Genomic DNA, 16,878 nt, shown 5'->3' with positions numbered 1-16,878 from the left:
GAAGGAAGGAAGGAAGGAAGGAAGGAAGGAAAGAAAAAGAGGAAATGAAGGAGGAAGGAAGGTGAAATAAAGAGAAGGGAAAGAAAGAGAAGGAAGAAAGGAGGGAAGAAAGGGGTGAAGGAAAGCAAAAGGGAATGAGGAAAAGGCAGGAAGGAGGAATAAGGGGAGGAAAGAGGGAATGGAAAGGAGGGGGAGGAAAGAGGGAAAAGAAAGGAAGGAGGGGAAGGGAGGAAGGAGGGGAAGGAAGAGGGGGAAGAGGAGGAAGGAAGGGAAGGAAGAGGGGGAAGGGGAGGAAGGAGGGGCTTTGGGGAGCCTGGCTGACTGACCAGCAGTGGCAGGAAGGGGATGTTGGGCGGGGGCTGCTGGGACATGTACTCATCTCTTCCTTCCTCACTCCCTCTCTCTGGCTTCCTTCCTTGGTAGAGCAGAGATTTGAACCCAGCCAGCGCTCAGAGCACCCGGCTGGATTCTGGGAGTTGAAGTCCCAGAGCTCCATCCAGATGGGGCTTTGGCTGCTAGCGCTCACTGTCACTGGAACCTGGAACAGGCGGCTCGACGTGGATGGGACATTTTAACCCTGGGGAGAACTGGGATTGTCCCGCCCCAAATGGGGAAATGGCTGCACTCAGTGTCCGAGTGGCGGCAGCATGGGAAGGCCACGCGATGGCATCCTTGCCTTCGCCCGGAGCAGCAGGGAATGCGGAGGGGAGTCTTCTGGGGAGTTTTCAGATCTCGGCTGGAGGCTGGGGATGGAGGTCCTTTCGGTCAGAGCCACGGTGCAGGTAGAAGCGACGGCCGTTCAGTCCTGCAGGGGGAAGGAGAGATGGAGGGAAACCAGACTTTTGAAGGGAAGGCCATACCCCAAAGAGAGAGAGGGAGGGAGGGAGATGGAGGGAAACCAGACTCACCGCATTCATATGTGGTGCATGCTGGACTTCATGCTGTGCACCAGGTCCAGCCTCTGGAGCAGGATCGCCAAGATATCAATTGCTTCCCTGCAGGAAAAAGAGAGGGAACAGAAAAAAGGGTTGGTTCAGGGCTGGTTTGTATCCCTGGGTCTGGCCCCACTGGCCACTCCTGCCCCAGCCCTGCCTCGCAGCCAACTGACCCTGGCACCAGGTACGTTTTGGCCTTCCCGTTGGACCCCTGCTCCTTGGGTTGGAACTGGCTGACCAAGACGTTGGACAGGGTCACCAAGTGGTACTGCAGCCACTCCTTCAGGCTCTGGATGTTGCTGTGGTCCTTTACAATGGTCCTGATCCCTTTGAGTGCCTTTACCTGAGGAGAGAAGCAGGTTTTCTGGTGAACAAGCCGGAAGGAGGGAGGGTCACCCACAGATGGGGAACGACCTTGGGTTTCCTGCCTTGTGGATGGGCCACGCGAGGGTCAGTCCCTTACCTTGGCCAAAGGCAGTTCTTTGCTGTCCTGAATCTGACTTGCATTCAGCTCCCTGATGAACTCATCCAGGCAGATGTTGCGGCTGCACTTGGGTGAAGCCAAGACTTCATACATGAGCTCATCGCAGGCCCTAGAGAAAGGGAAGGAGAGCCAATGGCATCCCTGCCGGACCCCCATGTCAGGAAAAAGCCACATGGGATATATAGTCACAAGAAATATAATATGTATATGAATGTATTTGAAAGTAACATGACACAGCAAAAGTTATTGAATTGTCACACAGGTGTTGTAAGTAATGTAATTAGAAGGTCCTGAAAGCCAAGGACATATGAGGCAATGACAAAGTGAAAAGGTGCAAATTGATATCACCTGAGAGTCATTGAGTGGACAGTAATGTATGATGCAATGTGAGGTCTAGATTGAGCCAAGTATGGTATGTCAATCATAATGTATGTACACGCCCAGGAGGTAGCAACTGTATAATGAATAGAGAGACAAATGTCTATATAAACAATAATGTATGGCAATACTTTTTGTGGGTATTGAGGAGTATAGTAGTGTGGGTATTGAGGAGTATAGTAGTGTGGGTATTGAGGAGTATAGTAGTGAGAGTTTTGTGAGTAGTGAATTGTTTTGTGCATAGTGTATATAGTAGAATAAAAGTAGATCTTTTTAAGAAGACTACTGTGTTGACTGGTGTCTTGAGAGCTGAACAAGAACCAGCAGACTCCAGAGAAGATTGGAAGACATCTTCAGCCAATTCTCAGAGCTACTGGTCAAACTGGTTGTTCTTCCGCTGACCAAGGGGGTGAGAGTGAAAGCCAGGAGAAGAGCTGCAACTCCCATCATCCCTAACAAGGGTTATGGGCCCAGCGCCAGTTACTGGAACACCCAGCATCCACAGAAGCTGAACTTTCCTGGAAGAGAAAGAAAGTTTTGTGGACGACCGATCAGAGCAAGCTGTGTACGCTGCACTGGTAAGCTCGTGAGTGAAGTGTTTTGTGTTTTGGAAAAGCCCGAGACGAGGCAGCTGTGCAAACTCAGGAAGGACTTTGCCAAATTGAGTCACTGCACAAGATAAGATGGAAGTGTTGAAGTTTAGCAAGTTAAACTCCCACAATTACTCCACCTGGAAAGTTTATGCACAGTCACTACTGATTAAAGAAGGTTTATGGGCCACAGTCGAGACGGGGCTAACAGCCGATGCAAATGCAGCCGCCAAAGAAAGAGATAGCAAGGCAAAAGCATGCTTGTATTTGATGCTCGAGGAGGACATGATAAACGATGTGAGAGATAAGGGCTCCGCAAAAGAAGTTTGGGAGACTCTTGAAAGGCTACATACTCCAACTACAGCTTTTGCCAAAATGCTTTGGTCTAAAAGAATCTATAGACAAAAGATGACTAAGGGACAGTGTGTGGTTGAACATTTAAAGAAAATGCAAAACCTGTTTGTGGAGGCAGAATTAAGAGGTGTCCAAATAAACAAAGAACAGCAATGTTACATCCTAATAGAGTCTTTAGACAGTTCATGGGACTCCATCACTAACAGTCTTCAGAATCTGCCTGAGGCTGAACTAAGCAGAGACTTAATAGTAGCAAGAATTTTGGAGGAAAATCAGAGAAGATTGTCTGAAAAAGAAGACTCACAGAAATCAGCACCAAGACTGCACCAGGCTCCTGAGTTAAGAGAACACCAAGCAGCAGCTCCCGTGAGAGAAAAACGACGTTGTTACCACTGTGGAAAGGCAGGACATTTGCAAAGAAACTGTCAACAATTGGCTGCTGACCAGTACAGACAGAGAGATAACAGACCGCAGACGCGGAACTTTCAGCAACAGAGACAGAACAAGCCGACATTTTTCAGGGGCAGTTACAACAAGAAGGAACGTGCAACAATGATAAAAGAGAAACATAGAAAAGATTCTAAATGGTTAATAGATTCTGGTGCAACTAGTAATATGTGTAATGACATTGAGTTGATTGAAAATAGGAAATCTGCCAATATTAATGCAGTAATTCTAGCTAATGGCAATGAAGTAAGTTCAGTAAAAGAAATGGGATCTGTTTACATTCCGGGGTTAAAACAAGAATTTAATAATGTGCTACATGTGAGAGAGTTGGAAAACAATTTATTATCAGTCAGTAGATTAACAGACCAGGACTACACTGTAATTTTTGAAAAGAATTTTTGCAAGATAAAGTTAAATGGTGAGCTTTGCGGAATAGGGCTAAAGAAAGATAAGCTTTATTTTCTAGAGGAAAATGTTGATCATTACAAAGTAGAGAATGTAAACAATGTTGATAATGTTCCGTTACACAAGGATTGTATACATGAGTTACATAGAAAATTTGGTCATGCAAGCTTTAAATGCTTAAAGAACCTAATCAGTATGTGCCCTGATCTGAGAGTGGCAGACTGTAAAAATCATTTGGATTGTACCATTTGTAGTCAAGTGAAAATTAAGTCATATCCTGTAGCAAAAAAGACAAAAAGAATTGCACGAAGACCTTTTGAATTTGTACATGCTGACGTTGCCCACGCAAACTGTTTATCTATAGGAGGTTGCAAGTATTATTTGGTAATTGTGGACAGATACACTAGATTTACATTTGTCAGAATACTGAAAAATAAGTCAGACGCTGGGCAAAGCTTAAAATCTTGGATAAGAATGGTTGAAAGAAAATTTGATTTCAGAGTAGACACAATTATAACTGATAAAGGCGGGGAATTTTTATCTAATGAATTGTTTTATTGGTTTCAAAAGGTTGGCATAACACACCACACAACAAATCCTGCATGTCCTAGTGAGGATGGGCTTGCAGAGAGAAAGATTCAAGAAATCAAAAAGTTAACTGCTTGTATGATGGCTGACGCGGGTGTAAGTGATAATTTTTGGGGTGAAGCTGTTTTGACAGCTGTACACATAACCAATAGACTCTATCATTCAGTAATAGATGATATTCCTTATAGAGTTCTATATGGTAGAATTCCTAATTTTAAATACCTAAGAATCTTTGGTCAATATGCATATGTGTACACACCTGCATGCTTTAGAAACAAAGGTGAACCCAAGAGTAGAAGAATGATGTTTTTGGGGTATTCTGGAAACAGTTACAAATTCTATTTAGGAGGAAAAGAAGTGAGACATTCGAGATCTGCCAATTTTGAAAGATATGCTGGTTGGGAAAAACTCCATGCAAATAAGGAAGTGTTTGTGAAGTTAGGCAACTCAAGTGAGGCAGAGACTCAGACCCAAAGCCAAGCATCTCCAGGAAATGGAGGGGTTATAGTAAAACCAGAAGAACCATCCACGAGTAGCAGTGATAGCTCCTCAGATAGTGAAATGTCCAGACCAAAAACCACACGCATGACAGAGGACAAGAGATTCAGTAAGAAAGCCACAACTTCCAGTGTAGACAGAGATGAGGAAGAGAGAGGCAGAACAACAGAGTTAGTACCTAGACGTAGTCAAAGAACTAGAAAATCTCCTGACAGATTTGTGGTGACCAATGCAAAAGCTTGTTTGGTTTTTGAAGAACCAGAAAGTTTTGCTGAAATAGAAAATTTTCCTAAAGAGGAACAGGAGAAGTGGTGTGAAGCAATGGAGTGTGAATTTGATTGCTTAGAAAGGAAAGATGTTTTTGAAATAGTAGGAAGACCCAAGGATAAAAAAGTCATTGGTTGCAAGTGGGTTTATAAAAGGAAAGACATGCCTGATGGTAGTGTGAAATATAAGGCAAGGTTGGTAGCAAAAGGCTTTTCACAGGAACAGTTTGAAAATTATGACAAAACTTTTTCTCCAACCGCAAAAGCAGAGAGTTTAAGAATGGTATTAGCAGTTGCAGGAAAGAGAGATCTGTTAGTAAAGCATTTTGATTTTGAAACGGCTTATTTAAATGCCAATTTAGAAGAAGAAATTTTCATGGAGCAACCTCAAGGTTTTGAAGTAGGTGGTAGTCAGAATGTATACAGGTTGAAGAAAGCATTGTACGGTCTCAAGCAAAGTGCAAGAGCTTGGAATATATGCATCAATGATGAATTGGAGAAGTTAGGTTACAAGAGAAGTGTTGCAGATGCTTGTGTATACACAAAAGGAGATGTAATTTTGTTGATCTATGTGGATGATTTGTGCGTTGCAGCCAAATCAAAGAAAGAAATTGAGTTGGTGAAAAATGAATTGTCAAAGAAATTTGTGTTGAAAGATTTAGGTATGTTGAAGTCTTACTTAGGGATAAATGTAGAATGGACTGAAGAAGGGCATTGTTTGCTGAGTCAAAGCAAGAAAATTGAAAGGTTAATTGAGAAATGTGGTTTACATAGTGCAAAGGTTGTGAAAACTCCGATGACTACAAGTTTTGTGTCAGAGGAAGTTACAAGAGCTTTTGAGGATAAAAGATTGTTTAGAAGTGTTGTTGGATCTTTACAGTTTATTTCTAGCCATACCAGACCAGACATCTCGTACGCGGTTCATGTTTTGGCCAGAAGAGTAAACGACCCGAGAATTGAGGATTGGACAGCAGTGAAACAGTTGATTAGGTATCTGAAAGGAACCATAGACAAGAGGTTGATAATTAGAAAAAGCAATGCTGATTTGGATTGTTATGTAGATAGTTCATTTGCTTCGGAATCAGGGGACAAAAAGTCAGTGACTGGAATGATTATAAGATACAGCGAAAGTCCCATTGTGTGGAGAAGTAGAAAACAGACAAACGTAGCATTGAGCACTAGTGAGGCTGAGTTCGCAGCTTTGAATGAAGTCACAAATGAGGTACAGTGGATAGAACAATTATTGATTGATTTGAATGAAAGCTTTAAAATTCCTGTAGAAATTCATGAAGATTCGCAGTCCTGTATAGCAATGGCAGAAACAGAAAGTCTGAAAAACAGAACAAAGTACGTAGGTGTAAGATACCAGAACGTAAGAGAAATGGTCCAGAAAGGAGAAATAGAGTTAAAGTACATAGAGACACAACACAACATAGCAGACATTTTTACAAAGGCTTTGACAGTTGAAAAACACGAGAGATTGTCTCAGTTGATTGGAATGACAATATAATTCACATACAATATTCTATTTCGGAGGGGATTGTCAGGAAAAAGCCACATGGGATATATAGTCACAAGAAATATAATATGTATATGAATGTATTTGAAAGTAACATGACACAGCAAAAGTTATTGAATTGTCACACAGGTGTTGTAAGTAATGTAATTAGAAGGTCCTGAAAGCCAAGGACATATGAGGCAATGACAAAGTGAAAAGGTGCAAATTGATATCACCTGAGAGTCATTGAGTGGACAGTAATGTATGATGCAATGTGAGGTCTAGATTGAGCCAAGTATGGTATGTCAATCATAATGTATGTACACGCCCAGGAGGTGGCAACTGTATAATGAATAGAGAGACAAATGTCTATATAAACAATAATGTATGGCAATACTTTTTGTGGGTATTGAGGAGTATAGTAGTGTGGGTATTGAGGAGTATAGTAGTGTGGGTATTGAGGAGTATAGTAGTGAGAGTTTTGTGAGTAGTGAATTGTTTTGTGCATAGTGTATATAGTAGAATAAAAGTAGATCTTTTTAAGAAGACTACTGTGTTGACTGGTGTCTTGAGAGCTGAACAAGAACCAGCAGACTCCAGAGAAGATTGGAAGACATCTTCAGCCAATTCTCAGAGCTACTGGTCAAACTGGTTGTTCTTCCGCTGACCAAGGGGGTGAGAGTGAAAGCCAGGAGAAGAGCTGCAACTCCCATCATCCCTAACACCCCAGACCCCCCGGGAGGGAAAATGGAGTGCTCCTGGGAGGAGGAAGCCACCTACGTTTCTTCCGTTTTCAGGAAATGCTCCAGAATCAGGAACAAATGCTTGGATGCAACGGTGTCTGCAAACTTCCACTTCTCTTCTTTGGATAATTCGGGGAACATCTTGCATTGCAGATGTAGGGTTTCCTTTGACTGTCAGGAGGAGAAAAGACAGCAGGAAAAATGAGGCGACAAAATCCAAAACAGAGAGGAATATAGCTGAAGAGGGGGTCATCTGTCCCTGGTTTCCTTACAGACAGTTAGCAGAGAGATTCAGAATGGACCTGAAATTAGAGGGTTTTGAAGAGACAAGTTTGGCATTTGAAGATTTAACAACAACAGGATATAAAAATATAATAGCCAGAGTATATAAAATTTTACTAAAATTAGAGCAAGAGCAGGAAGGAATAAAAGATAACATGAACAAATGGACTCAAAACATTGGACATACTATTAAACTTGAAGATTGGGAAAGACTAGGGAATAAATCTCTATAATTTACAAATAGGTGTACATTAAAAGAAAAATGTTATAAGCTATATTTTAGGTTCCACCCAAAGAATTGCTAAAATGTCAAAAAATACAAAAGATACATGTTGGAAACGTGATCTTTCTTGCCATTACACTAACACTCTTAAGCTAGTTATTGTTGTGGTTTTTAATGTTTGTAATGTTTATCTTGTTTTTAAAATGTGATGTATTTTTATGAGATTTTATAATGTAGATACTGTTGTAAATTGTACATTGTTTAATACCCTTGTTGTAACCCGCTTTGATCTGCTTGGAAAAGCGGGCTATTATTATTAAACAGTACTATTATTATTATTATTATTATTATCATTATTATACCATACACAGACACATATGGTGGCAATGTGTGACAACTAAAAAATTCTGGAAAGAAGTAGACAAAAGCAATGAATTGATCTCCAATATCAGTTTCCCCATGAACCCAGGACTATATTGCCTGAATATGAGACAGGGAGAAGAAAGGCAATTTGGGAAGAAACCTTGGAGAATCGGCCGCAAGATTAATCATAGCGAAAAACTAGGCACAAAAAGATAACCTTCAAATAAAGGATTGGCAGATAAAACTTTGAGAGATGTATGAGATGGAAAACCTAGAAGCTCTTGGCAAGAAGATTGGAAGGAGGCAGTCCAGGATTGGGAGGGAAACTGGACAATTGTAATAATAGTAATAATGATAATAATAATAATGGACTAATGATGAAGAAGGGAAACATGAAGAAGGGAAATCTAGGAAAGAGGAACGAAGGACATGCAAAACAGGATAGAAGATGGGATGAATATATTCTAGTATGGGGAGAGTAGAGAAGAGAAGAGGGGAAAGAAGGGAAAAGGAAAGGGGAAGAGGAAGAGAAGAGAAGGAGATCAAGGGAGCAGGAGGGTGGAAGGGAGAGAAATGAAGGAGAGAGACTGAAGGAGAGAGAAAGGATCTTGAGAGAGAAATAAGAACAAAGAGAGAGAGTTTGATAGGGAGAGGTGAGGAAGTATGTGAGAGTGTGAGAAGGTAGGAAGGTAAAAAGGGAGAAGGATCTGAGTAAGTATGAAAAGGGTGTGGAAAATATGAGAAGAAGGCCAGAGGAAGTAGGAAAGAGCTTTTAAGAAGGATATAAAAGTAAGTGTAGAGTTTAGAAAGATTGAGGAGATGAATTAAGGAAGGAGAACGAAGGGGAAGGAGAGGGAAGAGATGAGCGGCAGAAGAACAGGGGAGATGGAATGTGGGCAGAAGGAAGAAAGTAGTGGAAAGGATATGGAATGGGAGGAAAAGAAGAGAAGAGGAAAAGGTGGGTAATTCATGGGAGGAAGACCCCCCAATAAAACAACCAGACATTGCCCCTCACCTCTCTCCATCTCTATCTCTGTGTCTTTCATTTTTGTCTTCTCCTCCCCCCCCCCCTTTTACACGAAAGGCTTTCTATGTTCCTAGAAAGCATAGAACGTTATTTTTGAACGGTAACTTTTAATTTTAGGCTTTTTGTTTATATATACACACACATAAAATAATAGACAAAGTAATATTAGTAGAAACGTGGGACAGGAATGTATAGAAAAGAGAAAAGAGAAAGAAACAAAAGAAGAAGGAAAAGAAAGAAGACAGAAAAGAGTAAGGAGAACACAGAGGAAGAAGAAATCCAAGAGAGGACAAGGCATTGTATTAGAGAGGTGTCCTGACATTCGGATGTATGAGATTGTCAACACAAGGATAACTAAGGGGTGTGTGTGCAGACAATGAAATAAGCCAATGTTTCTTTAAGGGTCTCCTTTCTTCCTTCCTTACCAGGGGAGGGTTACTAGGATTCCCATGAAAGTCCTGACCAGTCGGCTGTTCATCAGAGGTTCTCTCCTGAGGTTCTGGGACCCTGAAAAGGAGCAGGAAAAGGCCATGAGACAAATGCACTGCTGGTCATTCGGCCCTTTGGACAGAAGAACTTACCTGTCTGCTCTGGGCCCAGGATCAGCCTCTGGGGGACAAGGGCCGGCGTTTGAATCCTGGAAACAAACAGAAGGGGGAGAGAAGTGAGAGGGAGAACATGGGGTACAAGGGGGTCTTCTTGGGGTGGCCCTTTTGTTACCTATTTATAGGATTTGCTAATTAGCTTACTTGCTGTTCACCGCTATGATCTTTGGAATAGCGGTATATATAAAACAAAAACAAAACAAAAAAAACCAACCTATGAGTTCTTCAGAGTTCTTTAGCGTGGAACAATGAAATGCACAAATATAGAATCATAGACTCATAGAATCATAGAGTTGGAAGAGACCCCAAGAAGGGCCCTGATCAAGTCCAACACCATTCTGCCATGCAGGAAATGCAAATCAAGGCATCCCTGAAAGATGGCCATCCAGCTTCTGCTTAAAGACCTCCAAGGAAGGAGACTCCACCACAATCGGCGAGGAAGGAGTGTGTTCCACTATCAAACAGCCCTTATTCTCAGGAAGTTTCTCCTGATGTTGAGCTGGAATCCCTTTTCCTGTAGTTTGCATCCATTGTTCTGTGTTCTAGTCTCTGGAGCAGCAGAAAACAAGCTTGCTCCCTCTTCAAGATGACATCCCTTCAAATATTTAAATAGGATGGGAAACACCTGGCTTAAGGAGACTTATACCTGTGAAATGGATCTAGGAATTCTAGATTAGACCACAAGTTGAATGTGAGTCTACAGTGCGATGCAGCAGCTAAAAAGGCCAATGCAATTTTAGGCTGCATCAATAGAAGTATAGTCTCTAGATCAAGAGAAGTCATAATGCCACTCTATTCTGCTTCGGTCAAGCCCCACCTGGAATAGCACTGTGTCCAGTTCTGGGCAAAATAATTCAAGAAGGACATTGAGAAATTGGAGCCATGTGTCCAAAGGAGGGCGAGTGAAATGGTGATGGGTCTGGAAACCATGAAGCCCTCTGAGGAGAGACTTAAGGTGCTGGGGATGTTTAGCCTGGAGAAGAGCAGGTTAAGAGGTGATATGACAGTCCTGTTTAAATATTAAAGGGATGCCCTATTGAAGAGGGTGCAAGCTTATTTTCTGCTGCTCCAGAGAATAGGACCCAATGGAGCAATGGAGGCAAGGTACAGGAAAAGGGATTCCAGCTCAACATTAGGAGTAGTAAGGGCTGTTTGACAGTGGAACACACTCCTTCCTCAGAGATTGTGGTGAAGTCTCCTTCCTTAGAGGTCTTTAAACAGAGGCTGCATGGCCATCTATCTGTCAATGGGCCTGCTTTGATAGAGAGTTCCTGCATGGCAGAAGAAGGGGGTTGGACTGGATCAAGGCCCTTGGGTTCTATGACTCCCCTGCTCCCCATCTTTTTCTTTCCCTGCGGCCCCCATTGGGGCTTCCTTAACTTCATGGTCATCGTATTAAGATGAAAGAAGAATAGATTTGGACAGAATTTGGACAGAAAAGGGGGGGGAAGGGGGGACTCTTTAATTACCATCAAAGAGGAAAGGCTCTCTAGTACAAGCGTCTCAGGGATGGTGTCCTCTGCATGGGTCACCTGTGGTTGTGGCGAACTGAAATAGGGACAGGAAAAGCATATCATCATCATCATCATCATCATCATCATCATCATCATCATCCCTCAGTCACAGTAAGAAGGAAGGAAGGAAAGAAAGAAAGAGGGCAGGAAGGAAGGAAGAAGGAGAGAAGGGGAAAGAGAGAGAAAGAGAAGGAAGCAGGGAAGAAGGAAGAAAGGAGGGTGGGAGAGAGAGAAGGGTTCAAGGAAAAGAAAGGAAGGGAAGGGGAAAAGGAAGAAAAATAAGGGAGAGAGGGAGGAAAGAGGTGGAAAAGAAAGGGAGGGGAAAAGAAGGAAGGAAAGAGGGAGGGAGGAATGAAAGGAAGGAGTGAAGTAAAAAAGGAAGGAAAAGAGGAAGGAGGGGAAGGAAAGGGAAAGGAAGGAAGGAAGGAAACAAGGAAAGTAAGAAAAAGGAAGCAAAGAAAGAAGGAAGGAAAGAAGGAGGGGATGGGGAATGATAGAAGGGAAGGGAAGGAAGGAAGGAAGGAAGGAAGGGAAAAAAACATGAAATAACTGGGGCCAGAATGATGCTCTGGAAAGGCAACTTGTGGGGACATAAGAAGTTACCTGTCCGAAGCAGGCCCAGGATTAGGTTCTGCCTGCGCAGGACAGGGATCATGGCTGCCCAAATCCTATAAATAAAGAGAAGTGAAAGAGAGAACATGGGACACAAGAGATGGCTTTGGGGTGGCCATGGCCCTAAAAGCCTCCCCCCCCCCCAGTTTTGCCCTTTTGTTATCCATGAGCCCAAAGAGTTATTCACCTTCTCTTCATCTTTTCCTTTCCCTGCGGCTTCCTTCTCTTCCTATCAAGGGAAAAGAAGAATGAGTTTGGACAGTACTCCAATAAAGAGGGAAAAGAGGGAAAGGACTTTATTACATTACCATCACAGAGGGAAGGCTCTCTGCCATAAGCATCTCAGGGAACCCCTCCAAACTGAAATACAGACAGGAATATGATATCATCATCACCATCATCGTCGTCATCATTGTCATCACCCTCTCAGTCCCAGTAGGAAGAAAGAGGGAAAGAAGGAAGGGAAGGGAAGGGAGAAGGATGGAAGGGAAAGGGAAAGAAACAAGGAAAGAAGGAAAGAAACTATGAAATAACTGGGGCCAGAATGATGCTCTGGAAAGGCTGCTTGCGGGGACATAAGAAGTTACCTGTCCGAAGCGGGCCCAGGATTAGGTTCTGCCTGCGCAGGATAGGGATCATGGCTGCCCAAATCCTATAAATAAAGAGAAGTGAAAGAGAGACCATGGGCCACAAGGGATGGCCTTGGGGTGGCTCTGACCCTAAAAGGCTCCCCCCCAGTTTCGCCATTTTGTTATCCATGAGCCCAAAGAGTTATTCACATTCTCCTCATCTTTTCCTTTCCCTGCGGCTTCCTTCTCTTCCTATCAAGGGAAAAGAAGAATGAGTTTGGACAGTCCTCCAATAAAGAGGGAAAAGGGGGAAAGGACTTTATTACATTACCATCAAAGAGGGAAGGCTCTCTGCCTCAAGCATTTCAGGGATCCCCTCCAAACTGAAACACAGACAGGAATATGATATCATCATCATCATCATCATCATCATCATCATCATCATCATCATCATCATCACCCTCTCAGTCCCAGTAGGAAGAAAGAGGGAAAGAAGGAAGGAAGGGAAGGGAAGGGAGAAGGATGGAAGGGAAAGGGAAAGAAACAAGAAAGGAAGGACAGACAGAAAAAACAAAGTAAAAAAGGAAGGAAGGAAAGAAAGAAAGAAAGAAAGAAAGACAGGAAAAGGCCATGGAACAAAGTGGAAAGACCACTTGCAGAGACTTCTTCATGCGCCTGTCATTCCGTCCCCATCCAGGACCCAAACGGAGAAGACCGTACCTGTCTGACCTGGGCCCAAGATCAGCCTCTGCAGGACAGCCATCGCTTTCCGAATCCTACAAAAGAAGGAGAGAAGTGAAGGACAGTCCATGGGCCACAAAGGGATGCTCTTGGGTTGGCCTTGAGCCTAAAAGTCTTTATTTAAAAAGGGGGAGAAGGGAGATGCGTCCGCCAACAGTTTTGCCCTTTTGTTACCCATGAGTTGAAAGGTCTATTCACCTGCTATCCTATGAAGATAAAAGAAGAATGAATTTGGACAGACTTTGGGCAGGAAAGGTGAGGAAAAGGGGGGGGGGTTGCCTGTATTTCCTTACCGTTAAAGAGATACAACTCCGCGATGCAAGTGACTCAGGGATGTCCTCGTCAATATAGCTGATCTTGACTTCTGGGAGACTGAGAGAGGGACAGGAGAAGGAGATTATTATTGACCATAAGGATATTATTATTTTCTTGCCAATACAGAAACCATTCTTGCCCATAGAGAATCACTGGTAAATATTTGCCCATTGGGAATCACTGGGGAACACCTAGCCATAAAGAAACCATACTGGCCCATAGGGAGTCATTGGGAGATATTTTCCCTGATAGGGAAACCATACTTGGCCACAGAGAATCATTGAAGAGTAGTTGCGATGGGCAAGTATATTGTAACAGTTCTCTATGGCAGGATGGTTTCTCTCTGGGAAAATACAGTGCACTCATTTGTTTTAGTATGCCCCAAAAGGAAGGAAGGAAGGTAAGAACAAGAAAGAAAGAAAGACAGAAAGACAGAGGACAGGAAGCAAGCGAGCAAGGAAGGAAACGGGGCCTTACTCTGGACAATCGTCCTCATTCTTTTGGCGCTTTAAGCATGGCAACATCGAAAGGAAAGGTTTCACAGCGGCCTGGAAGCAAAGGAAAGAAATGATGAAGGAGAGCCAGGGAGGAAGAAGAAGGGGCGCCCTGGCTGTCCTCCCACCACTTGGCCTCTGCCCTTGGGCCCTCACTCACTCTGACAAAGCCCTTGGGGTCAGGCTTCATCCATGTAGGACGCTTGATGCATTCCTTGATGGTCTGGAAGCAAAGGAAAGAGGCGATGAAGGAGAGCCAGGGGAGAAGAAGAAGGGGCGCCCTGACTGTCCTCCCACCACTTAGCCTCTGCCCTTCAGCCGTCACTCACTTTGAAGCAGCCCTTGGACTCAGGCTTGGTCTGTGTAGGAGGCTTGATATGTTCCCCGGTGGCCTGGAAGCAAAGGAGAGAGGCAATGAAGGAGAGCCAGGGGAGAAGAAGAAGGGGCGCCCTGGCTGTCCTCCCACCGCTTGGCCTCTGCCCTTCGGCCCTCACTCACTTCCAAGCAGCCCTTGGGGTCAGGCTTGGTCCGTTTGGGAGGCTTGAAATGTTCCTTGATGGCCTGGAAGCAAAGGAGAGATAAGATGAAGGAGACCAGGGGAGAAGAAGAAGGGGCGCCCTGACTGTCCTCCCACCGCTTGGCCTCTGCCCTTTAGCCCTCACTCACTTTCATGCGGTCCTTGAAGCCAGGCATGGTCAATGGAGGAGGCCTGAGACCTGAGTCCAGGCCAAGGAGCCTCACAGAAAGCAGCCACTGGTCTCCAACGGCCGGGTTCCAGAATGGAGTCAAGCAGGTTCCAGAGCAGATACGGAACCTTTGTGAGGGAAAGCAAGGCTAGATAGAGGGTTCTCTGGGCTTTGCTGCCTAGAAGCCCTGAACATGCTCCAGATATAACAATATTCCCTGCAAAGATAGTGATATTCCCTCCATAATAAGCCTCCCTGAGGCCTCAATGCCCTTCAATGGAGGCATTAACTGAGTATTTGGTGAGGAGGAGAGGCAGCGCTGGCTGTTGGGGCCTTGATAGCATTTGGAAGGGGTTCTGAGGCCGTCCGTCATCAACATTTAAAATAATGTTTACATTTATATTAAATGCCAGAATTATAAAGTTTTAATACAATTAAATACACCCTGGGAGTGTAGTGGCGCCTCCTTCCTTGGAGGTCTTTAAGCAGAGGCTAGATGGCCATCTGCTGGGGATGCTTTGATTGGGAGTTCCTGCATGGCAGGCCCTTGCGGTCTCTTCCAACTCTTCTGATTCTGATTCTATGAACATTTATTTTGAAGTGTATATTAAATTTCAACTGTCTACATTTTTTAAACGTAAGGGAAGCCTTCTGACTCGCCTCTTGAGAGACGCTATGATTTTAATTTCTTGGCTTTGCTTTTAGGCTGCAAAGGCAGGCTTTTGCTGGGAATTTGGGTTGCTTCACTTTGTAAAGAGCAGTGTAAGGTTTCAGGGAGCAGCCTTGCAGGGCTGTTGTTTTCTGAGGGTGGGACCTTTGGGGAAATTGCTTGCCATTCTCTTTTTAAAATGGAGGGAGAAGGCCTGAAAGTGCTCCTCTCTTCGAGGCTGGATGGGAAAGGAGAGTCCATTTGGAGAAGGAAGAGCCAAGCCAGATTCCTGGGAGAAGAGGGGGGGAAAGAGGGCAAAAGGGGGAAATGGGATTTTCCCTCTTCCCATCATGCTCAGCGAGGACTCATTTGCATGGCCACGCCCCCTGCGAGTCTGCTTGGCTGCTTTATTCTCCCTCTCCCCGCCCCAGCGGAGAGCCGCGTTGCTAGGGGCAACGGGGCCGGTACATCGCACTTGGAGTCCGGTGACGTCATCAGGAGGCGCCCGAGAGTTTCCCGCGTGGCTAAAAGGCCCCAAGGAGGGCTGTCCTTCTAGCTGCCAGAGTCGCCGTCCCCAAGTCATTTCTTTCCCCTTTTTACAAAAAGGGCCCATTCCGAGCTGGGGCCACAAGAGTTAACACTGTGGGGACTACCACTCCCAGCAGGCCAGGTTTGGGGAATTCTGAGAGTTATAGTCCCAGACAAAGGGCGCCTACGTTGAGGTCTGGCTCCTTTTTGAGCAGAACTGGGTTGGGGCGGGATGGAAAGAAAACGTTACTTTTTAAGGGGGGGAACTATAAATCACAGAATGCGGCTCGTGGAGGTTCTGGCAAATGTAGACCCTCCAAAGGAATTTTTTCAAGCTCCAAGGTAGTCTGAATTGGGGGGGGGGGGGAGGTTCTGTGAATTGTAGTTCCAAAAAAGGGGGGGCTCTAAAGTAAGCAGAGCAACGGGGGGAAGTTACTTTTGAGGGAGGGACAATGAACCCCAGAATCCCCTTCCTCAGGAAGGCTGCAGGTGGTTCTGGGACTTGTAAAGGTCCTTCCCCTCAAAGTAACTTTTCTAAGCCCAGGGAAAGCCAATTTGATAGACTGAGGGATTCTGGGTGTTGTAGTCCCCCAAAGTGTGTTGGCCTTAGCAGAGCAAAGAGGAAAACCTATGGTCTAGTTGAGGGGGGACTGCAGGTCCCAGAATCCACCCCTCCTCCTACGGTTCTTGGAGGTTCTGGCAAATGTAGACCCTCCAAAGTAATTTTTTCAAGCTCCAAGGTAGTCTGAATTTGGGGGGGGGGGGGGAGGTTCTGAGAGTTGTAGTTCAAAAAAAGGGGGGGCGCTCTAAAGTAAGCAGAGCAACGGGGGGAAGTTACTTTTGAGGGGGGGACAATGAACTCCAGAATCCCCTTCCTCAGGAAGGCTGCAGGTGGTTCTGGGACTTGTAAAGGTCCTTCCCCTCAAAGTAACTTTTCTAAGCCCTAGGAAAGCCCATTTGATATACTGAGGGATTCTGGGTGTTGTAGTCCCCCAAAGTGTGTTGGCCTTAGCAGAGCAAAGAGGAAAACCTATGGTCTAGTTGAGGGGGGACTGCAGGTCCCAGAATCCACCCCTCCTCCTAC

General features: G+C 44.5%; 1 protein-coding gene across 1 annotated transcript; it reads right to left on the bottom strand.

Annotated features, from left to right (window-relative positions):
* Nucleotides 1-348: 348 nt before the first annotated feature.
* Nucleotides 349-14,624, bottom strand: LOC149310161 (uncharacterized). The gene is made up of 20 exons (XM_089534029.1): nt 14,598-14,624; nt 14,430-14,492; nt 14,261-14,323; nt 14,092-14,154; nt 13,915-13,985; nt 13,416-13,494; nt 13,102-13,157; nt 12,713-12,764; nt 12,400-12,464; nt 12,121-12,172; nt 12,000-12,041; nt 11,804-11,868; nt 11,156-11,234; nt 9,663-9,718; nt 9,507-9,588; nt 7,224-7,357; nt 1,399-1,528; nt 1,109-1,278; nt 909-995; nt 349-805 (listed from the first exon to the last, which is right to left on the bottom strand). Exons 1-19 carry the CDS (start codon nt 14,622-14,624, stop codon nt 914-916), a joined length of 1,431 nt encoding a protein of 476 aa, XP_089390155.1. The 3' UTR covers nt 349-805; nt 909-913.
* Between the last annotated feature and the right edge of the window lie 2,254 nt (nt 14,625-16,878).

This window comes from Sceloporus occidentalis, unplaced genomic scaffold, assembly GCF_023333645.1.
Source record: "Sceloporus occidentalis isolate IW3139 unplaced genomic scaffold, rSceOcc1.0.p SCAF_7, whole genome shotgun sequence".
Lineage (NCBI taxonomy): Eukaryota > Metazoa > Chordata > Lepidosauria > Squamata > Phrynosomatidae > Sceloporus > Sceloporus occidentalis.
The sequence above is the reverse complement of the archived record's forward strand: the minus strand, read 5'-3'. Positions and strand labels throughout refer to the sequence as shown.

Coding starts and splice junctions, on each gene's coding strand:
- LOC149310161 (XM_089534029.1), bottom strand. CDS start 14,624: ATGCCTGGCTTCAAGGACCGCATGAAA. Junction 14,324..14,429: donor ACCCCAAGGGCTGCTTGGAA/GTGAGTGAGGGC, acceptor CTTTGCTTCCAG/GCCACCGGGGAACATATCAA. Junction 11,235..11,803: donor CCTGGGCCTGCTTCGGACAG/GTAACTTCTTAT, acceptor TCCCTATTTCAG/TTCGCCACAACCACAGGTGA.